Here is a 23,411-nt window from a genome sequence, read left to right as displayed (position 1 = left end):
ATATTTTTATTTTGCATTTTTAAACAGATCTTTTCAATATGTATGCATAGAAATATATGTTGTTGTTGTTGTTTTGTGCCCCCTTAGCTCAGTGCCCTGTGTATGTGAATCACCTGCACCTCCCTAAATTGGCCCTGTTGGTCTCAACTAAGAATACACACATGGGTCTGTGGAGAAGAACTTAGCAGGCTCAAATGGGAGAAATTGTTGTTGTTTAGTCGTTTAGTCATGTCCGACTCTTCATGACCCCATGGACCAGAGCACGCCAGGCACTCCTGTCTTTCACTGCCTCCCGCAGTTTGGTCAAACTCATGTTGGTAGCTTCAAGAACACTGTCCAACCATCTCGTCCTCTGTCGTCCCCTTCTCCTTGTGCCCTCCATCTTTCCCAACATCAGGGTCTTTTCCAGGGAGTCTTCTCTTCTCATGAGGTGGCCAAAGTATTGGAGCCTCAGCTTCAGGATCTGTCCTTCCAGTGAGCACTCAGGGCTAATTTCCTTAAGAAATATCCCATTCAAATATCCCGATTCCAAGCCATGAAGGACTTTAAAGATCATTACCATTTCTGATATGAACCTGGAAACAAATTGGAACTTGAGCAGTTGTTTCAGTAAGGAAGTCACACACTCCTTAATCTTATTTTAGAAACCTTTTGTTCTTGGCCAGTTTTCCCGCAGATAGGTTTTTTGTGTGTTAATCATGAATGAAATAAAGACATATGAATTGGGGGTGGGGAGGGGAACGCCGCACAATAATTTTAAATTGGCGTATATTTTGCATGTTGTGGATTTAGACTTCCGAGATTTCACTTCAGCATATGGAGGTTAAAATGCTGCTGTTTGTAACAATCTAAATACAACATTTTATATGTTCCTATTTAAGAGATTAGCAAATAGATGCTGAGCCATCACAGGCAGTTTTCATATGGGCGCTCAGATAGCTAAACCACTGGAGTCCGTCTTGAGAAGGGCTTCCTCCCTCTACTGCTTGTCACTTCCTCTTTCTCATAGTCACAGGGTATGCTGGTGGTTTCCCCCCTCCTCCTCTGCGGTTTTTTCTTCTTCTTACTCCCTGTTTTTTCCTGATTGTCTTTCATCTCAGTCTCGGTTCCCTTGAAGCTTGATCCTCTTTGTCCATGTGCTTCGTCTCTTGGTCACTTTATGGAGTGAGCTGAAGAAGAATAATTTCATGAGACTGATTTCCTGCTAGAGAGAGCCATCCTATTCCATGTAGTTTCCTGCAGTGGGCACAGAATCGCCCCTCCATTTGTGCAGTCACCATGACGTGCTGGATCAGAGACCAATGGAAGAGGAAAAGGGCAGGCAAAAAGGTGGGTGAGGCAGCAGTGGTATTACAATAGTGATTTTTTAAAATCTGGCCCGTACAATTACTGTGCATTCCTATAAGCATTTTATGTTCTTTTCTCTCTTTCAATAACAAAAGCTTGGCCAGATCATGATGGCCAAACTAGACATGCTGGGGCCATCATTTGTGTGTCTACTTATAAAGTGGGGCGAAGGCTCAAGTCTGGATACACACCATAAGCTTAAAGTAAATCTGTCCCCCCCCCAAATAATCCTGAAACTGTAATTTATCCCCCAGAGCTACAGTTCCCAGCACCCTTAACCAACAGTTCTCAGGATTCTTACAGCGTGTGTATGGTCTATATGTAATTTAATGACGTACTTAAAACAGTTAAACGAGGGCAGGGACACTGAGCTCCCATGTGTGCGCAAATTACTTAATACGCCTCTCAGTCCATTTCGCCAATCATGTTTTTCTCTTCCTTGGCTCTGATACAAGTGAGCTAGGAATTCAGAACTGTGGCTGGAGCAATGGACTAACTGAGGAGACGTAAAATGCAGGAGCGGGGGAAGGTTTAACGACTTTCTCCTACAGGCTACTTTTACTGTTAAAAATAAAACATAGGCACTGCTTTATTAGTGAGTAGGAGAGATACACAGATGAAAAGAACAAGGGGTTTGTCGCTGTCATGTCCGCTTTGATCCTGAAACTCCTACATGTATCTGACTTTTGGTAAAATGAATTCCTATATTTTCCAACATAATGTCACTGGAATCAGGGACATATAATGGCTGAAGCATGTAACAATGGAAACTCTTTTACTTTCTGAAAGTGTTTTGAATATATTTCTAGTTACAGGTAGGTAGCCGTGTCATAAATAAATAAATAAATCCTTCCAGTAGCACCTTAGAGACCAACTAAGTTAGTTATTGGTATGAGCTTTGGTGTGCATGCACATTTATTATCATTATTATTTGTTTTGTTTTGTTTTGAATATATTGCATTAGTAAATTTTATAGCTAATGGTTGGATCCAAAGTAAGTTGGCCAGATTTGGGTTACTGGACCTACATGCAAACTTTATGAATTTACCCCCTTTTCTTTATTCTAGAAATACCCAATATCTCTTGAAACTGCATGCCCATATACTATATTCTGCATTTGCCCTGGACACTTCCTCTATTTGCAGACAAATTTAGTGTTCCATAAAGTGTGACGAGACTTTGAGTGGGTGGTTGCTCCATTAAGTTTATTTTCAAGCAATATGTAGCTGCACGTGCTTGGCACAGCTGCCTCCAGCAAGCAAAAAATACCACAATTTCAGTCACCTAGGAATAATGTACCACTCTACAGAAGCTCATTTGGGGAGACAAATATGAAAAGAAGTCAAAAGATCTTGTAAAATGGCTGCCTTAATCTTATCCAGCACCTACATACTGTGGTAGACAGCATTCTCTGAAGAAGAACTCAGATTAAGATCTCCTGATTAATTTCAACCAGAGGAATTGATGATGCAGTTTTCACAGAAGACTCTAGTCTTTTCTTTCCCCTTCTTCTTCTGGTCTCAGCTGGTTGTGGAAGATTTAGCATAAATAACTGTTTATTGGTAGGTAACATGAGCTGTTGTCAGGAATTTATCTTAGATTTTGATATGATTAGAGGTTGGCATGGAGGAACCTGGTGCTTGCAAATGCCATATATGGGGAAAAGGTTAAGCAGATTTTATGATATGGCATTGCCTCACCCTGCAATAGGATTCTGATCAGTGTGTGAAATGTCACATGCCACCTTCTGAGTCCGCAGTCAGACTAGAATGTAACTTCTTTTAACGACACAGTAATTTTGTGTTGCAGTTATTCTAGTCAAGTTCCAGATCTGCCTTAAGCCCCAATGGTTTCATTTGGAAAGGTAAGCAGGTACCTACTTGAAGCCCATGGAACTTAAGGAACAGTTTCAATGAGCATAGAGGGACTTATTTCCGTGTAAACATGCATGGAATGTGAGAGAGTTCTTTTTGTATTTTCCAATATCATATCCTGACGGAATGGAAAACTGGGACCCAGAACCTCAGCGTCTGAGGAGAGCTATCCAGGGCTGCATACCCTCCAAGTGTCCCCATTTTCCAGGGACAGTTCTGGAATTACAGAAGCCATCCTGGTTTCTGATCTGATCTGGAATGTCCTGGTTTTCTTTTCCCCTTTCCCCCAAATCTCAGGAATACAATTAAAAGTGGTGGAGAGATCACACACACACACACACACACAGAGTCCTTATTGGAAACAGAAGCCTTTGCTGTGTGTAGGTGCAAAAACGGAGTCCTGTTTATCCTGAAAATAAAATACCTGCACTAAATGAAGCTGGCATACAAAGCCTTTTTTATTTTTAAAGGAAAATATAACAAATCCACTTTAAATCCTTTAATTGCAATGCTTCAGCAGCCAGCATTTTTTTAAAGGAAATATGTGGAGTGTTTATATTGTAAATTGAGCCTTACACTGCAAGCCTTTACATGTCTACTCAGATGTAAATCCCATTGTATTCAATAATGTTTACTCCCAGGTAACTGGGTAAAGACTGTGCAGTCTTACACTGCAATCCTAAGCATTTTTACTCAAAGGTGCGTCCCACTGAGTTCAATCGGATTTACTCTCTGGTATGTTCCTTATCATTCTCAGTTTTTATTACAGTGGAACCTTGGTTTTTGAACGTAATCTGTTCCGGAAGGCCGTTCGACTTCCAAAACGTTCAAAAACCGAGGATCAAAGGGCTGCCTCAAGTTCAACGGGGAAAATTGAGAAATGCGCCTCAGAAGCTGTTCAACTTCCGAGGCGCGTTCAGAAACGGAAACATTCATTTCTGGGTTTTTGGCTTCCGAAATGTTTGGCAGCCAAGACGTTTGAAAACCGAGGTTTGACTGTATTATTATTAGTAGCAGCAGCAGCAGCAACAACAGTATTTCCTGCCTTTCCCCCCCCGACTCAAGGCTGATTACAGCTAAAATTTTATTTCATCCCATTTATCTGTTGAAGGTGTTGTACCTGATCCCTTCCCTCACATATTTTTTTTTTCTTTACAACAATCCTGCGATGTAGGTTAGGCTGAGAGGTTGTAATTGGCTCAAGGTAACAGATGTATATGTGTATATGATGTGTGTGTGTGGGAGATCAAACGCAGGAGAAGCTTCCTGATGTAGAACAGAACATTCCTATTTTCATCTGAGACAAGTTGGAGAGTATGGGGCTGTGTGTGTTCAGGAATAATTGGTAAGACACAGGAGCAGTGCAGTGGCGTAGCGTGGGGGGTGCAGGGGGGCCCGGCCGCACCGGGCGCAACATCTGGGGGGGGGGCGCGCTCGCACTCGCAGCTCTCTGCCCCTACCTGGCTCACTCACTCTCTCTCACTGCAGTGCTGGCTGTGCGAATCCGATCCGAGCCGCCGGGTTGCCGCCCACTGTGGAGGGGAGGGTGCCAGGCGTGTGGTGCGGTGCGGAGAGAGAGCGAGGGACTATCTGGGGGCAGGACAGTGCAGCGGTTGGGGGGGGCGCAAATTACTTGCCTTGCCCCGGGTGCTGACAACCCACGCTACACCACTGGAGCAGTGTGCTTCAAAAATCCAGTATCAACAAAGGCTAGATATTGCAAGAAGCACTGAATACTGTAACATATATAAGTTATGCAAATTAAACAAGCTGTGCGTAATTACTTACCTTTTGCATAATCAGTTTTGATGGTAAAGGACAAAGAGCTATGAGGAAAACTGTAACCACACCTTTAGTCTTTAGACACGCTTTCAAGCATCTGTTTTGCAACATTTGCTCTTTCTAAAAAAGAGATGCAAGATCCTTAGGAAGTCAGATTTTGCAACCAATTCCACAATATTCATTTGCTGTTGTTGCTTCTGCAGAATTGTTAACATGCAGGCAGCCTTAAAATAGGGATGGCCAACATCAGCTTCTGATATATATTTATTTATTTCATAAAGTTTATATGCCTCTGGATTGTAAAAAAAACAAACAAGCATACCCAACTACATCAAAGTGGTTTACGAAAGATAAAACTAAAATCAAGAAAAATTAACATTGGCAAGCAGTTAAAGGCCTCTATTTGCTAGTCCCAGTATAAATGCTAGATCCCGGTTATAGCATTCTGTGTAACTGTTGTGAAATAAGACTCAAGTTCAACCTTGAAAAGGAGGAATCTTCCTAATGTGTGTGGCGTTTTGTCTGGCTCAACTACATTTGCCTGAGAATTTGAGCTAGTGATTTGGGAACATTGTGGAAACAGAGAAATGTAATTGAGGGGGGATTTGCTAAAGATGAAGGAAAACAGAGGGTTAAAATCAGGGGTGGGGAACTAGATCCAGACAGCTGGCCAGTTTGTTAAACACCCCCACCCCAAAGCCAAGCTACCTTTTGGCAAGTTTTATAGACTGGCAGGGGCAATCACTTGACATCACAATGGTGTCAGGTAATCCATTTCCTTCTACACAGTATGGAATCAAACTGTGCACACAAAGGCACAGCTGATTAATGGATCTTGCAAAGTGCTAGGCATGGGGCTTTGCAAGACAACAGTAAATGTTATATTATAGACTGTTATGCCTTACATTTATTGTGTGAACGTGCAAGCATGCAGGCTCCTGGAAGGCAGATCACATTTGCTGCCTTCTCTGGTCCTGCTGATGCCATGCTTCTGATGTCTATAAGCTATGATTTTGCTTAGTAGGACTCACCTGAACTTGAGTTTGCCCTTGGTTTACAGCTTGTGGTTTGTCTGTAGTGAGAGGAACAATGACCTCATGTTCAGATGACATGCTACTAAGCCCCAGGTAGAAAGCAGCAGTAAGACCAGGGAGGAGCTCACCTCTCTGGGAATCAGCACACTTGCATGTTTGTGTGCTAAGCCATGGCTTGGCTTTGCATAATGTGTGAACTGAGTTACTGACTCCCAGCTCAATTACAGTAAACCAGCATAATTCAACCATAAATATTTCGTGTTTAGATATGAACATCCATGCATACAGGTATTGCGTATTCCTGTGTAAAGACATAGAGTCATCAAGCCCATTATTCATCTTGCAGGCAAAATAGTCCATTTTGGGATGCAGCTTGAAGTTCAGAAATTAGAAACATACCTGAAAATGCTTATTTATCATTTTGTCATTCTTTAAAACAGAATAGCATCTGCAAGACAAAAGAGAGCTTCAAAGTCTTATTTCCTTTTGCAGATGAATGTGTTCTGATCTGACTTCTTCTTTTTAGTGTCCCATAATGCATTCACATTTTTCCTTTTAGTACATTTTTTTCCTGTTTCCACTTCATATGACAGTCTTTGCTAGAAATATATTTAAATGACCTTTTTCGGCAGCAGGAAGAGAGTACAAAACACTGGTGGAAATGTATTCAGCACTAAAGGTCACATTAGAAGTATATCAGGAATTGGAGGGAAATAGATATTGAGCCCATATATATTTAGCATATACCAACGTTAGTATCTGTGTAACTTCCATCAAAAGTTGTTTTCCAATGCCCCAGAAATCAGCAGTCATAACTATGATTTATACTTACCTTTTATATGCAGTGAAAAGTTGATTTCTGTACACGTTGCACAATATTTGAACACCTTGGTTTGTCCAAAGACCACTGAACATAGTGGATTCTATGCCGATGGCCATTTCTGTAACCAAAACCCACCATTTTTTCCTTACCCATTCTCAGTATAGTTCAGGAATTTGCTCAGCTTGGCAGTGTTTCTGTCCCTAAGGCATGGGGGTGGTGGGGATTAGTGCCATGCATAGATTCTTGTCTTTCTTTCTCATCAGTTAGCAGAAGCAGCAAAAATTATGCAGATCAGTAAATAAATTGTAGAAGGCATTATGCAAAACAAGGGAAGTCATTCCTCGGTGCCAGATTTGCATGATTCATGTTAGCTATAGGAACATGGGAAGCTTCCTTATAACAGAGTAAACCAATGGACCATCTTGCTCAGTACTGAACACACCAACTACACAGATTTCAGGCAGGAAATATTCTAAGTTCCACCTAGAGATGCTGAAGATTGAACCAAGGACCTTCTGCATGCAAAGCAGATGCTCTACCACTGAGCTATGGCAGCATCCAGCTTTTGTTGCTAAATTTGACACACTAGTGCAGAGTTTTGCTTCTATGCAGAGAACACAGCAGTAATATTAAACTACCGTGTTTTTCGCTTCATAAGACACACCTTTTTCCTCCTAAAAAGTAAGAGGAAATGTCTGTGCGTCTTATGGATCGAATGCGTGGTCCCTGGAGCCGAATTGCCCAGGTGCGAAAAGCAGATCATGCCTTTTTTTTTTATAGAAAGAGGGAAGTGGGTGTTGAAACAAAACTGCTGAGCAGCTGATCGGCAAGCGATTGGGAGGGATAAGGGACTCTAGAGATAAAGGAGGCTGCCTGGGAGGGGGGAGGTAAAAGCACATGGATCCTCAGGATTTTTGCATTGGGCTACCCCAAACTCACCGTCAAATCACATATCATGGCTGTGGCCACAGCATGAACCGCAAAAATCATACATCCACTGTTTCGTTCAGATTTTTTTTTTCTTGTTTTCCTCCTCTAAAAACTATGTGCGTCTTATGGTCAGGTGCGTCTTATGGAGCAAAAAATACGGTAATTTTAAGCTACTTCATTCAAAAGAATCTTTGTTTTGCATCAGCCACTAGCCGTAGCAATAAAATGAAATGTACTGAAGACAGAGGTGAAAACTTAACTATACAAAATGCATTTTGGAGGTGTACATCAATAATCAAATAATGGATCTTATTCTAATCGCCCCCACTAAAAACCTTGCAGTTTTTGCTGTCACCTGGTCATCATGATCTGCTAAAAGAAAGAACACAGTAGCAATGGCTGAACGCCCGGTATGGACAATAATAGAGGGGTAATAACCTCACTCCTCAAATCTTTGTAAAGCGTGCAAGCCAGAAACATATGTGGCACTGACTCAATACTGCCACCTCCACATGAACATAACCGTTTTTCCAGTGGAATTTTTTGAAATCGGCCCTCAAGCACAGCCGAAGGCAGTACATTCAATCTTGCGAAAGTGAAAGTGTGTCTGCATTTTGGAATTGTTAAATTTTGCAGATAGGGCGCCAAAGTGTCAAAATGTCACTCTATCATTGGGCAGGATGATGAGGTCAACCAAATAGCAGAATCTTTGGAAAACTTACCAGACTGGCCTCCAGTATATCTAACTGAGGTCAATAACCTCATTTCACAGTTTAAAAATAATAAAGCGCCAGGCTTAGACTATTTGCCCCCAGAATGGTTGAAATCTAACATCGACTGGTGGGCCTCCCTGCTGGCAGTAATACTCTCATTTATTTATTCATCTGAGTTACAGTGGTGCCCCGCAAGACGAATGCCTCGCAAGACGGAAAACCCGCTAGACGAAAGGGTTTTCCATTTTTCAATGCGCTTCGCAGGACGAATTTCCCTATGGGCTTGCTTCGCAAGACGAAAATGTCTTGCGAGTCTTGAGATTTTTTTTTGCTCCCCACCCCCTTTTTCTAAGCCGCTAAACCGCTAATAGCCTTTTAGCAGCTAATCCGCTAATCCCTTAAGCCTTTAATAGCCGCTAAACCGCTAATAGCGCTAAGCCGCTAATAGGGTTGCTTCGCAAGACGAAAAAACCACTAGACGAAGAGACTCATGGAACGAATTAATTTCGTCTTGCGAGGCACCACTGTATTTCCTGATGTTTGGGCCACAGCGGTAGTCAAAAAGGGCTAGCTATATAGACCAATTAGCTTGCTACCTGTAATTAGCAAATTATATGCAAAGTATCTTTACAGTGACCTACTGGATTGGATAACTGAGGAAGCTATTCTTGCCGAAGAGCAAGCAAGATTTCAACATGGCAGACCCACTGCTTTGTACTAGATACTTCATCTGTTTTGGCTTCCTTCAGCTGGTTTGTTTGCAGTATAAACGAACCTCTTGGAAGGGGATGTATTGATTTTAGGCATCCCCCCCCCCCCCCCGTTTTGGACACCACAAAGAGTCATTTTGTATTTAACATCTTCTTAAGGAGAAAGAGAAACATTGTTTTCTGTAGGACTAATCTTATAACAGTGTACCGTTTACAGTGGTACCTCGGGTTAAGTACTTAATTCGTTCCGGAGGTCCGTTCTTAACCTGAAACTGTTCTTAACCTGAAGCACACTTTAGCTAATGGGGCCTCCTGCTGCCGCCGTGCTGCTGGAGCCCGATTTCTGTTCTTATCGTGAAGCAAAGTTCTTAACCTGAAGCACTATTTCTGGGTTAGCAGAGTGTGTAACCTGAAGCATATGTAACCCGAGGTACCACTGTACAGTGGTGCCCCGCAAGACGAATGCCTCGCAAGACGGAAAACCCGCTAGACGAAAGGGTTTTCCGTTTTTCAATGCGCTTCGCAGGACGAATTTCTCTATGGGCTTGCTTCGCAAGACGAAAATGTCTTGCGATTCTTGCGATTTTTTTTCGCTCCCCACCCCCTTTTTCTAAGGCACTAAGCAGCTAATAGCCTTTTAGCAGCTAATCCGCTAATCCCTTAAGCCTTTAATAGCCACTAATAGCCGCTAAACCGCTAATCCGCTAATAGGGTTGCTTCGCAAGACGAAAAAACCGCTAGACGAAGAGCCTCGCGGAACAGATTCTTTTCGTCTTGCGAGGCACCACTGTATATATTTCTATAGTTGTCTGTGTTCTTATCCCTACAGATATACGAGATTTACGTTAAGAATTAAATATATGCTTGAACCGTGATTACAGACATCTTCATAGAATCACGGAATTGTAGAGTTGGGAAGGCACCACAGGGGTCATCTAATCTAACCTACAATGCCGGAACTTTTTGCGCTGAGATTAAGTGTGTCATGCTTTACCGACTGAGCTATTCCAGCTATCAACATCCCTTCCTCAACTTTACAATAAGCCTAATCATTTCTAACTTGCAATGGCTGCATCCTTCAAATCAGTCTAATTAAACCTGTGATCAGCAGCAATTTGTTCCTGAAGTCCCGCTTTGAAAAGGGCGCAAAGGTGGTGGAGTTCTGCTACTTTATGTTGGTGACTGAGATTTTGCTATCTAATGTCTTTCCATGGGTCAGATCTGGTCCAGAGTCCTGTTTGCGACTTCAAGATTAAACCTGATTGCAAGTGAGCAAAGGTGCCTTTGCCTGTTTGTTTGATAGTGGTTGTAGCTGCGTAAAGACACTGAATTTGATGCTGAGCTGGGCTGATTTCTGTGTATTAATTGGTACATGAATTGTAAAATTCTTCTTCCGTGTCCACAAGCAAGTTTGTTTGATTTTTCTATCATGTCTTTCGCCGCAGTTCATAGATTGCTGTGAGAGACAAAAAGACCGTGTTTTAAGGACCTGAACTGATTTTGCCATTGACTCATCCTGTGCAGCTCAGATTATTCAGCAGCCCAGTGTTAAAATTTCCTGTGTGGAAAATGAGTGTCCTAAGATTATTTTTGAGGCTTTTAGATGTACAGATGAGAATGTTTAGGTTCATGTATGCATAACTTACTTTTATATTACTATAAGGTTAATGAAAGGAAGGGGTAGGAGGGAGCGCAGTAGTATTATCTCATTTTGAGAGACTGTGGGTTGCATCCATTGAAGTCACTCTGTTCGCACATGGACTTCTGCAACAGAACTTCCCCTTCCACATGCCTCCAGATCTGTTCTGGGGTTTTCCCCTACCTTCCAGAGCAGATTTTTTTTGGGGAGGGAAAGAAAAAGAAAGAGAAAGAAAGAAAGAAAGAAAGAAAGAAAGAAAGAAAGAAAGAAAGAAAGAAAGGGTAAGTTACATTAGACAAGTGGAAGCCCTTGCACAGAAGGAATGATTTCATTGGATACAGTAGGGGTGGACTTTGATCTTTGAAATTTTAGCGGCGCCCTGTGAGAGGCCAAAATTCAGTTCTCCTCACCTCTCGCTTTCCGTTCTGTTCAGTTCACTATGACATAGTTGCAGCACCCTGCGGCACCCCCTAGGCTCAGCACCCTGTGTGGTGAAACCGGCCACGCTGCCCTAAATCAACCTCTGGACACAACCCTATATAAATCACTAGTAAATCCAACTTATTTACATTTGGCAAGATCTGTGTTACTTGCTGGCCCTTGATGCAAGGTGACTGCTGTTGTTTTTCCAAGGGTTCAAGCAGCCTGATGATTACTTTTAAGTATGAAGTGCACACCTCACTAAGCCCAGATGAACCATTGTGAGGATATTCAATACGGTCGTACCTTGGAAGTCGAACGGAATCTGTTCCAGAAGTCCGTTCAACTTCCAAAACGTTCGAAAACCAAAGCGCGGCTTCTGATTGGCTGCAGGAAGCTCCTACAGCCAATTGGAAGCCGCGGAAGCCCGGTTGGATGTTCAGCTTCCAAAAGAACTTTCGAAAACCGGAACAGTCACTTCCGGGGTTTGATCGTTTGGGAGCCAAAACGTTCGAGAACTAGGCTCTTTGAAAACCAAGGTATGACTGTATTCAGAATATCTTGGGCTGCATGCATACCACCTTTCAGTTTTCTTTCTGTTGTATTTTGATACACACACTGGCACACCCAAATGTATTTATGTGTATAACTGATGCTTCACTATTACATTTTCACCTATGGAACTTGCACCAGATATGTGTTCATACTATGTTGCTTTTACAAACAAAATGAAAGTTAAGAGGCATAAATATTCCAACAGCCAGAGAAGCTGAACATCTGAAACTTTCTCTGACGTCTCTAGTTGTGGTTGTCAGTCCTTAGTATCTCATCTAGTCAGACTGGCCAAGCAAGGGCTGGTGGAGCTGGTAATTAAGGAAATTCGGGGCGGGTCACACTCTGAAACTCCCACAGCTATTGCAAATGAGATGAGCCATTCGCCTCTCAGTTTCTGTAGGATGTTATTAAAACGTGCTGCTGCTGTGTGAGGAGAGCTTTTCAGCAGGGAGCTACACTAAAAGCAGAAATATTAAGACTGGACTCTGTCTATGCAGGTAAGTTTGGCTGCACGGGGTAATCTAAGAAGTAAAAATGTTGTAAATGTTCAGCTCTTTTGACATCAAAAGTTGCAATGGAAGTTGTGGCACTGATTTGATATAAGAATTTGAATGCCAAGCTGAATTACTTACCCATTACCTCAGTATTTTGCACTTTAACAGTTGCCAGACAGGATGCTCAGGTGGTTTCATACATCGGTCATGAGATTGATGTCCATTTCCTATTGTCAAAGTGCGAAGTATGGTGGTTAGAAGACTACGGCTTCTGGATATATTGTGGGTTTGATCGTCATGGCAAGCCATTGCTGATAAAGCCATCCAAGTATAATCATAACCTTTTAAGGTTATGAATAATCAGCCATCTTACGGTCATGTGGAAATAAGTTCCATAGGCAAATGCTATATTTGGAAAATAATTTTTTGTTTCATTTGGGTGGTGTTCAACTAAATTTTCCTCAGAGTAGATCCATTGAAATTAACAAACATGACTTAAGTTAGGTCCATTTACCCCCAATGCGTATACTCTGATTAAAACTTAGTTGAATCCCACACCTTTTATTACATGTAGATGAACCTGAGATTTTTGTTTTAACTGTGTGCATGTGGGGGGGATGACATCTTCATTTAAGCTGTTCTTTTAAGGAAGATGATGATCAGTTCCTCGCCTTGTTTAATTATTTCCCTCCATGTTCTACAGCTCTAGGCAATTCTACCTGAGGAGGCAAATATTGCAAACCATATTGTTTAGCAAAATATTATAAATGTATCATAGATGTAATGGAATATAGTATAGGCACTTCTAGCCTGTAGGACATATCCAGCACCCAAAAGTTGATAGAATTAAAACTATATAAATATATAAAATTTATTTAAACCATACAAACTAGGGAAGATTGGTACTGTGTAACAGCATGTCTTCTTTTAAAGAAAGTAGTTTCTGAAAGCATTAAAAAAACCTGGAATCACCAAGCAGACTTGTGTGTGGGCTGCATACAAGGGCGAGACACTCAGACATACACCACCATCTATCTTCTGTCAGTTTCTCTTTTAAAGGAAGCTAATGTGGGACGCGGGTGGCGCTGTGGGTAAAACCACAGTGCCTAGGACTTGCTGATCGTATGGTCGGCGGTTCGAATCCCCGTGGCGGGGTGAGCTCCCATCGTTCGGTCCCAGCTCCTGCCCACCTAGCAGTTCGAAATCACCCTTAAGGTGCAAGTAGATAAATAGGTACCGCTTTATAGCGGGAAGGTAAACGGCGTTCCGTGTGCTGTGCTGGTGCAGGCTCGCCAGAGCAGCGATGTCACACTGGCCATGTGACCCGGAAGTGTCTGCGGACGGCGCCGGCTCCCCGCCTCTAGAGTGAGATGAGCGCACAACCCTAGAGTCTGTCAAGACTGGCCCGTATGGGCGGGGGTACCTTTACCTTTAATGCTGGCTGGCTCTACATATGCTGCAGAATGAGATGCTGGAATGCTGAGGTAATAGAGTGGACTGTATCCAGATTAGAGATGAAAAATATGACTTTCAAATTCTCCTCTCTCACACACACACAAAAATGAATCCCAACAAATAATACAGTTTTGTGCAATCCCTTTCCTACCGTGACCTCCAGCAGGAAGCTAGCAGGTATTCATTTGGGGGCAGAGGTAGGGGGCAGGGAAACAATATTCCATTCTGCCTGAAAACACATTTAATATACAGTGGACGCTCTGGTTGCGAATGTGATCTGTGCGGGAGGCACTTTCGCAACCCGCAGCACCATATCTGCGCATGCGTGGGTTGCGATTCAGCACTTCTGCGCATGCGCAAAGCGCGATTGCCGAAACCTGGAAGTAACCCGTTTCGGTACTTCCAGGTTTCGGTGCATCCGTAACCCGAAAATGTGCAACCTGAAAGGTCTGTAACCCAAGGTATGACTGTAGAGCACATTAAGTCTGTGCTCTCATGTTTTATTCTCTGCAATATTAACCTCATCTTCAACACTAAAGCAGCTGAAATGTGCTGTTCTTCATACCCTCTGAGTATAGGTCTCCAGTTAGAGGTAACATGCCATTGCAGACCTCTGCTAAGGTAAAAGTTGACCTTTCTGCCTAATGTTTAACTTTTCTAGATTTCTGGGTTACTGTGTCAGAAGAGCAATTTCACTGCATTTTGCATAGTGAACTGATAGAGGCATAGCAGTAAATAGAAGGCAAACTATGTTACAGAAAAATATGACACCAACATAATTCTTTGCTTTTTCAAATTCTTTTTAACAGGATTGCATCTTCAATGGCTGGGGAAAGATTGATCAAGTGGCTGAAATGAATATGAACACTATCCTGGAAGAGATTCTGATTAAAAGATCACAACAAAAGAAAAGGACATCTCCTTTAAATTACAAAGAGAGGCTTTTTGTGCTTACAAAATCCATGTTAGCATATTATGAAGGTCGTGCAGAGGTAGGAAACTGGGTTTAAATTGCTCGTTTTTTGCCAATTTGTGTATTGGAGGTGGTAATTGTATGTTTGCTCTGCTGATTTAATATTTATGATGCTGAACTTTGCTACTTGTCATACTGAGTTCATGCAGTTGGTACCAGATGAAAGGATCATAACCTTTATCTTAGTAGTTTACCTTCTGTGTGCAGGGGCATACCTAGGGGTTAGCCAGGTTGCTGCTTGCCAAGGATGCAGGCCCAGTGCGGGCACAAAAAAATCGCACCTCTACACTCTGGCTTGGAGTGGCTAGAACTCCTACTGCCCACACTTCTGCCCCACTCCCTGAGTTGCTACTCCATGGCTCTGGGTGGCCAGGCAAGGTGCACAGGCTCCTCTGGGCACCTTTGTGGAGTCATTGGTGTGGGCTGTCACAGCAGCCTTCCAGGGCCCCCTCTCCATTTGGTCGAAGTGTGAGTGGAGCACCCAGGGAGGCTGCACATCAGAATAGCAGTCCATTGAGGGAAGAAAGATGGAGAGTTGCAAGAGGAGGAAAAAGGAAGGGAGGAGGCAGAGGGAAAAGCAGCAAGTGGAGGGAGGAAAGCAGGAAGGCAGGCAGATGGACTGATGGAGGAGAAGGGGAGGAGGAGTAGACCAGATCTGACCCCAATGACCATGGAGGAAGTCACTGGCACAAAAGGCGACAAAAAGCAAATGTTTAAAGTTTCTGGTCCATAGTCTCTCCTGGTTTTGGAGGTGCCGATCAGCTCCTTGCCAAGGTACAAGGAAGCTGAGGTATGCCTCTGTCTGTGTGGGATGAGTTAGACTGCACTGACAAAGCTGGAAAATGCTTTGCTTGTTGCAAAATCAGCTGCCCTGAACAAAGGACTGAGCATCGAAGTTGTAGCGGGCAGGGGGTAGAATAGGGAAGTGGCATGCTGATTCACTGCATTGTTTTATGGGGGGAAAGAACTAGATGGAGTTGAATATCATTTTCTTAAAATCATTTTTTTAAAAAAGGGGCTGTAACATTTATGCGTTGTGAAATCACTTTGTATGTGACGTAGAACTTATCTCGCATGACCGCATTACAGGACTGCGCCAAAGTGAAGTGGTACAGGTCAGCCAGTGACGCATTTACTGTAAATCCTGCCAGGGTTCGTTGAGAGTCAACATCCCAAATGGGTAACACGGTTGGAATCCTAAGGTCAGGTAGAAGGAAGCTAGACGAGGGTAAAGGAAAGCAGTGTAGTCTAAGGCCCAAGTGGCAGAGCATGAAGGAAGAGCAGTAAGCAGCCAAGGTAGTTTAAATAATAAAAACAAAGAAGCAAATGTTACAAATTATAGGATAGTTCCCTCAGGAGGACTGGTGGTCCTTTTAGGAACTGGTGGCATGGGCTCCCAGGTCTGGGCTTATTCACTTCTGCCTTCCATCAGGGCACAGAAGGTTAGGTAAAGGGATCCCTGACCATTAGGTCCAGTCGTGGCTGACTCGGGGGTTGCGTCGCTCATCTCGCTTTATTGGCCGAGGGAGCCAGCGTACAGCTACCAGGTCATGTGGCCAGCATGACTAAGTCGCTTCTGGTGAACCAGAGCAGTGCACGGAAACGCCGTTTACCTTCCTGCCGGAGCGGTACCTATTTATCTACTTGCACTTTGACGTGCTTTCGAACTGCTAGGTTGGCAGGAGCAGGGACCGAGCAACAGGAGCTCACCCCGTCGCGGGGATTCGAACCGCCGACCTTCTGATCGGCAAGTCCTAGGCTCTGTGGTTTAACCCACACAGAAGGTTAAGGGGAGGCTTTTTATAGCCAACTTCAATGGCACTCGCAGATTGTGGGACTTTAAACGCATCACTGGGTAGTACAGTACAGCCCGCAACTCCTTCAGCAGACGTGGTAAGGCACTGGAGAAAAGCATGTCCTGACTCAAAACCCACAGAGCCTTACAAACCCTAATTAACGTTTAAATTGTGGGTTGCGTGATCTGCGTTGCTATGGAAAGAATAGTGGCAAATGGGCCATTCCCCCTTCTTCCCCTCCCTGCTTGAACCCTTGTCCCAGGAGGTTTTTTATGCTCTTTACAGGCATGTGAATCCTGCCCATGGAGCTGCTGGGTACCTTTCTCCCCCTCTTGTGCTATGCTCCAGAAATAGTGGTTGTGATGAGTGGAAAGGGATTCATAACACTTCCAGTAGGGATGCCTGGGACCTGGCAGCAGCGGGGTTGCTTTTATTCATTAAAATCATTTACACACCACTTCCCACTCAAGGAACCTGAATCAGTTTACAGAATAAAATTCTAACACTCAAATGTTAAAAACATATAAAATTAAATGATATACATAAAATCAATAGCAAGCAATAAACAACATCAGGGAGACAATGTTTAAAATGGGCCAGTAAGCTAGCTGAAAAAAATGTGTTTTTAACCATGGACGCCTCCTGTATAGCAGGCAGCAGAACATTCCAAAGAGTGAGCGTTCCAAGAGAAGAACTGTTTCTGTGTCATCTCCAAGCAACATGTTGTAAAATGTGGCCCCACTAGCAAGGCCTCTTGTGAGGATCTTAACACCCTAGTAGATCTGTATAGCACAAAGGTGATGGTTTATGTACCCTGGTCCCAGGTTTATGACTTCGTAGGCCAGCAAAAAATCATTGAAAATGGCTCAGTAGAATGGTTGGCCAGCACAGTGCATGGCTAGGTTGCAGCTTCCAAACCAATCCCAAGGCCAGCCCCATAGAAAGCACATGAGAGCAGTCAAGAAGTGAGATCACCTGTGCTTAGCTGTGCTCTTTGAAAGCTTATTATTATTCCACAGCATTCAGGAGTCCATTGGATCCCATAAATTTCTGGGGCAGATCACCTTAATGGGTTCACCACCCTAGCAAGGGCAGCGGGACTGGAATCGCAAGCCTGAACTTCACCAGATAGTGGACTGACCATGACAGTGGGGTAATTTGAACCCTTCTGCCTAATATCCAGGACTGCTGCCCTTCACATGAGGCATGGAATAAATTGAGGGGATGCTTTTTCCCCGTTGGCCCAATGACCACTTGAGACAGCCCCATGGCTGTCATGGAGGCCATGAAGCCGCAAGACAGCCCAGTCAAGACAGCCTCAGTGTGAATACCGAAGTACCCCAGAACCTATTGATGGCTATACTAGTGGGGTTGATGAACTGGGAGTGTTTTGATGTCACCATGTGAGTGCAGGGAGTATACTGTGGGCATCCCTGACACTGTGAGCTCTTGACCTCTTGCCAGTTGTGTATGGTATGTGGACATTGGCACCGGTAATCCCTGATTGGTTGGCACTGGCAGTATTTTCAAGTACAAACTAAGGAAGAAACTGGGGAACTACTGTGACTATAAAGTACAACAGGGACAACTGGAATACCTACACAGTATATTCTTCATTTGTGCAGTTACATTACTGTATGCAAAATGTGTTTCAAAATGATTACTTAGTACTGAAACTTCGCAAGGGCATTGATGTAAGAGCTTGTGCTGAGCAGTGCCTGGTTGGTTGGATGGATGCAATCCAAGACCAAGAAACTAAAGCTAAAAATTCACAAGGGATTTAATTTTTCATGGGGTGGGGAGAGCATCTTAAGTTAAATGTGTATGGTATCTTTCAGATGTCAGTAGTTCTGTATTGGGAGGCTGAGGAGCAAGGAAACATGTTTTCTGGAGAATTAAGACAACAAATCCATTTTTAAATTGTGAAGAAAAAGAATTGTTATGTCAACTAAGCAGAGCTGTGCTGGTGCAGATGTGTGTTGTTATAATGTGAGAGCCATTTAAACCAGAGGCTTGAAAGTGATTTTGCAGATTTTGAAAAGGTAATGCTGATTTGAGGTATTGAGGGTTCACTCCTATGCCTGCTTTGCTGTATGTAAGGATGAGATATGTATAGGATTCTGTTGGCTAAAGCATTTCATAGGTCCTGCTTTTCAGAGGATTTAGTGTAGCTCAATGAAATGCTGGTGTTTGACAGATGCTGTCCCAGTGCTGTAGTCTCGAAGCCGTATGCGTTTTAATCAAAATATTTGGATCCTTCTTTTCTATCCAAGGTGGCAGTCATTGTAGTTTTCTTTAAAAGCAATTCCAGCATGAAATCAAGCACTTTCCCCTTCTCCAGTAGAAATAACTCCCTGGCAACCAGCACAGCAGATGTAGAGCCTCTGGTTTGAAACAGGCCCTCATGCAGTTCTGCGTTTGCAGGCAACAGTAAGCCAGACTTTCTGGCCTATCATGGTGTACCACAAACAAGCAGCATGCTAGGACATGCTGCCCAAACACTCCCTTTTCACACTCCACTGGTGAAAGTGGGACAAACAAACCTTGATCTGAACCAGTGATTGTGGTTCGTGACTTCCTAACAAGCCATGGTCACTGGCCAACACGAAGCCAGCCCGTGGTTTGTTGCTGGCTTTCTGATTTTGGCTTGTTAGGGAGCAATGAACCACAATCTCTGCTTTAGATGTCAAGGTAAGCCAAGGCTTCCCGGTTTGTTTAGCCTGTTTCCACCAGGGGAGAATTGAAGCTGGAATAGGGCAGCCTGTGGCAGCCTGTTGCTCATTCCTGTTAAGCCACAATCAGCCAGAAAATCTGGCTTATCTTAATGTCTGAATGCAGAGTATGTATACGTAGTCACTTAAAAAATGTCAGCATGTTCAGTGCAGGTTGAGCCAGCTGTCCGATATTTTACTGCCACAAACCTGCTTTTGTTTTGCAAATAGTAATCTGTGCATTTATCTTTCTCATGGTCCTCCTTTGGTCTAGAAAGGGAACTGCTTGGTCTAGGAAAGGAACAGTGAAGATTCTACGATAATTACCTTGGTAAACAACAACAACAACAACAAAAGCAGATGGGGAGAAGGCTTTGAAAGGTCTCCATTGCACTGGGTGTGTGGGTTGGTTCTAGTTACCCAGTAACGAGGAAAGGCACTTTGCACAATGCTCAGATACCCTTTGTTTTCTCAGATTCTTCATTCATTGAAAACAAATGCTGATGCAAAACTAGAAATCCAGTAGATAGCTAGGAAAAGAATGCAGATGTTGCTGGACTCTTTAACTCCCACACTGAGAGCTGGAGACCAGCAGCGTTTGGAGGGCCACAGATCCCCCATTTCTGTTTTAAATTAGCAACAAAATCATGGTGGATCTTTTTCAGGGAGCTCCCATGTTTCTCAGTAACCAAAACCACAGGCTTCCCAGAGATGAATACAAAGCTGCTTTTGTAAATTTTGGCCTAGTAGTCAGTGGTGGGACCCACATTATGGGGGCCCTGAATCTTGAGCCATTATGTGGGCTCCTTCACAACCATCAGTGAGGTCTGGGTAACCACCATTATCTTCTTCAGTGGGGTTGTTCGATGACAGATCACCACATTATTATTTTTTAACGATTAACTACTAGATCTCAAATTTTGATTAGATTTACTGTGCTGGATTATCTCACATCTCAAAGCCACTGATGTGAATAATAAAATTCCTATGCCTTATAGTTTTTGAGTTACGGAAGGGGTGAAAATTAGGGAAATATTATATATGCATGCATGTTGCATCAAAGAATGATGAATTTGGGTCTACTAGACCCCAAAATTTTAAGTAATGTGGACTAAAGTCACTTCTGGAGGCCGTCTGGAGTTTCAGGGCTCCTAATCTTAAACTTCATTACTTTCATAGTAGATCCGCCCCTGCCAGCAGTTAGCAAAAATACTGCAAATGTCAAAGGTAGGATTCAGTGGCTTAGCCAAGCTGCTGTTTTCATAGTACTGGTGACACAAATCCGTTGTAAACACAGCAACATAATTAAGGCAGATATATAATGGGTTTGTATCTCTAGTGCTGGCAAAAGTGGCTGCTCTGTTCTCACTGTCATCTTCTTGTGTTTTCAAAACAGTGCAAAGCCTTGAAATAACAGTACTGTGCATTGTATCTGTCCACTTTCCTCCAAGTTCAGTAATGCTTCAGTAAAGCTGAGAGGCTAATAATATCATTAGACATTCCTGTTCCCAGACAGTGAGGTCTGGGGCAGGCATAGGCAAACTTGGCCCTCCAGGTGTTTTGGGACTACAACTCCCATCATCCCTAGCTAACAGGACCAGTGGTCAGGGTTGATGGGAGTTGTAGCCCCAAAACATCTGGAGGGCCGAGTTTGCCTATGCCTGGTCCAGGGCTTTAGTTTTCATTCAGGTGACAGATCACTTGTACTTAATTGTGTCTTTATAATAACAGTAGATATATAGTACATCCACCCCAAAGTGAGACCTGGGTTCCCCCTTCTTCATTCACTAAGTCCCAGGAATGTTGTACCTAAATCCTGGGTGGCAATCCCCTGGACTATAGCAGGGTGCCAAATAACCGGGCCAAAACAACCTTGCAAGGTAGAGCTGTTGCGCTGCCCCCACCCGCTTGCTTCCCAACCTGAGCCAGGGGAATATTGTGTTTCTGGAAATCCATGGGATTCATGAAAACAACAGCCAAACAGACAAGCCTTCTGAGCTCCAAGCCCACAAATTACTTGGTAGCATTGTACCAGTCAAGTACCAATTTAGAGCTAGATTTATTTAAGAAGCCACACCAAGATAAACGAAGCAATTTCCTAAGGAGATTATAGGCATAGGAACATAGTACCCATAAGAAGACAATTAAGAAAAAGGCTAATAGTGTAAAAATACAGTTGAGAATTTAAGTACAGCTGTACCTTGGTTCTCGAACGGCTTAGTTGTCAAACAAATCGGCTCCCAAATGCCACAAACCTGGAAGTGTTGTGGTTTGCAAATGTTTTTTGGAAGCCGAACATCCGACACGGCTTCTGCTTGAGTGCAGGGAAGCTCTTGCAGCCAATTGGAAGCCACGCCTTGGTTTTTGAACGGTTTTGGGAGTCGAACGGACTCCTGGAATGGATTAAGTTCAAGAAACGAGGTACCACTGTACTGTACAGAATGGAAAACAACAAAGCTAGCTTGCCTCACCCTAGCACTAACTGTTAGAGTCACTTAACCAGGAAGCAGCAGAATTTTAAGGTCATATATATATAATAAATGTTCATAAATATACCAATGTCTGGAGCAGCACAGGAAGACCTTCCTGAAACCATTTTGACTCCCTGAAACCATTTTAACTCCCAAACTGACCAAATGTTTTCTCTGCAAGGAGGGAGGGGGTGGGGGAACTTTCCCATTATCTCAGGAAGTGGGTGATCACCATTTCAGAGTAATGGGCAGACTACCAGGAGAGGCAATCAGATAAGGCATTATCAGAAAACCTGCTAGACAGGAAAAACAACAACACTCAAATTTCTGTTGTAGACCGCCTTTTCTGTGATGTAGGTATGATGTTAGTGGGGGGTGGTCTTGGGTTACACCCCTTCTGTGATGTATGTGTGATGTATGGAGGGGTGCTCCAAGGCAGGGAATTTAAAATGTCTATATAAGGGCAGGCACACCGTTGTTCTAGGTCCTCCTCCTTTCCTGCATGTGAGGGGAGCACCCTGTTGCAACAGATCAATAAAGATCAGGCTTACTAGCTGCTTTGCTTCTCAATATTCTCAATATTCTCTGGTTGGCCTCTGTTATTCTCTGTTATTACCAATAGGGAACCCACGTAAGGACTCTATATGGGCTTTTGGATACCCCATAAGGGAAGAAGGGCAGATTTGTTTACAACAGATGGCGACGCATGAAGGGACATTTGGTTGCCCGGATTCTGGGAGCAAGGAAGGACTGGTGATCCAGCGCGCACCAGGCAGTTTGCCAGGAGGAGCCACCAGTCCTCCAGCAATCCCAGGGTCTGGAAATAACTGGAGATCCACCGGGGTTAACCAGAGGAAGCAAAGCTCAATCAGGCCGGCCTTAAAGAACCAAGCAAGAGATCCCGGGATCGCCAGGAACAGCGCATGCGGAAGTGAGTATAAGTAGAAAACACGGGTAGTGGGTTGGGTTCTCTAAACCACAGCAACCAAAATTCTTATAACAACAACATATCCGCAATATCCATACCAAATGGGGCACCTGATAGAAGATCAGAACCATTTTTATAAGAAATGGTCTGGATACAAGAGGCAGTTGTTGCTTAGCCCATCAGTGCCTAAGAATAATTTCTAGTGCTAGAGGGTGTATGTCCTGGTTCACCACCGAGACACCTGAGTTAATTTCTGCCACAGGGTGGCAAGAAGGAACTAATTAATAGGGCTTTCCTCCCCAGTGAGTGCTCTGAAACCTGAGCTAAAAGCCATTTTAAAATAGGCATTCTGAATTGGTTTTCCTTTGGCTTGCCTTCACACTTGCCTTCTGGCCACTGTGGTGAAGCCTGAGTTCATGCTCTTTTCCTTCCCAATCCTCCGTTTTAATGCAGCAGAGAAAGAAACTAGAAGTTTCTGGTTTTAAACCCACCACAATTCCTAGCGAAACTAAGCTTTAGCCTTCGTTGTTCCAACCAGTATTGAAATAAACTGCTATTTAAATAAGCCACAGTTTATCCAAGAACCGGTGGCACAGAATCTGTAGTTAGTTCAAAATCAGAAACATATTCTTTCAATCCCTTCCTCTTGTGTGCTAATAAGGATTGGTGAGTGTAGATCGTGTAAACAGAGACTCGCAACTCTTTCAGATAGCAGGGAGACTTTGTCTGAACTGAGCCTTCTATATCTATTCAAAT

At 43.4% G+C, this 23,411-nt stretch overlaps 2 protein-coding genes across 8 annotated transcripts in view; both read left to right on the top strand.

Moving 5' to 3' along the window:
* Positions 1-23,411, top strand: part of LOC310685618 (uncharacterized protein) — an 850,221-nt gene that overhangs the window by 480,350 nt on the left and 346,460 nt on the right. The window lies entirely within an intron of this gene.
* Positions 1-23,411, top strand: part of TEC (tec protein tyrosine kinase) — a 75,926-nt gene that overhangs the window by 25,393 nt on the left and 27,122 nt on the right. For 4 of the 6 annotated variants that reach the window (XM_083458219.1, XM_083458220.1, XM_083458221.1 and 1 more), the window contains one exon: positions 14,586-14,768. In XM_083458219.1, the coding sequence (XP_083314345.1) occupies positions 14,631-14,768 (138 nt within the window). In that variant the 5' untranslated portion in view covers positions 14,586-14,630. Of the gene's footprint in view, positions 1-1,099; positions 1,330-12,217; positions 12,325-14,585; positions 14,769-23,411 lie in introns of those variants that run through there. The other 2 variants (XM_083458216.1, XM_083458217.1) reach the window with 2 other exon arrangements.

This window comes from Podarcis tiliguerta (assembly GCF_965153285.1).
Source record: "Podarcis tiliguerta genome assembly, chromosome: 9".
In the NCBI taxonomy this organism is placed as follows: domain Eukaryota; kingdom Metazoa; phylum Chordata; class Lepidosauria; order Squamata; family Lacertidae; genus Podarcis; species Podarcis tiliguerta.
Note: the sequence above shows the minus strand (reverse complement) of the source record. Positions and strands in the feature narration are given on the sequence as shown.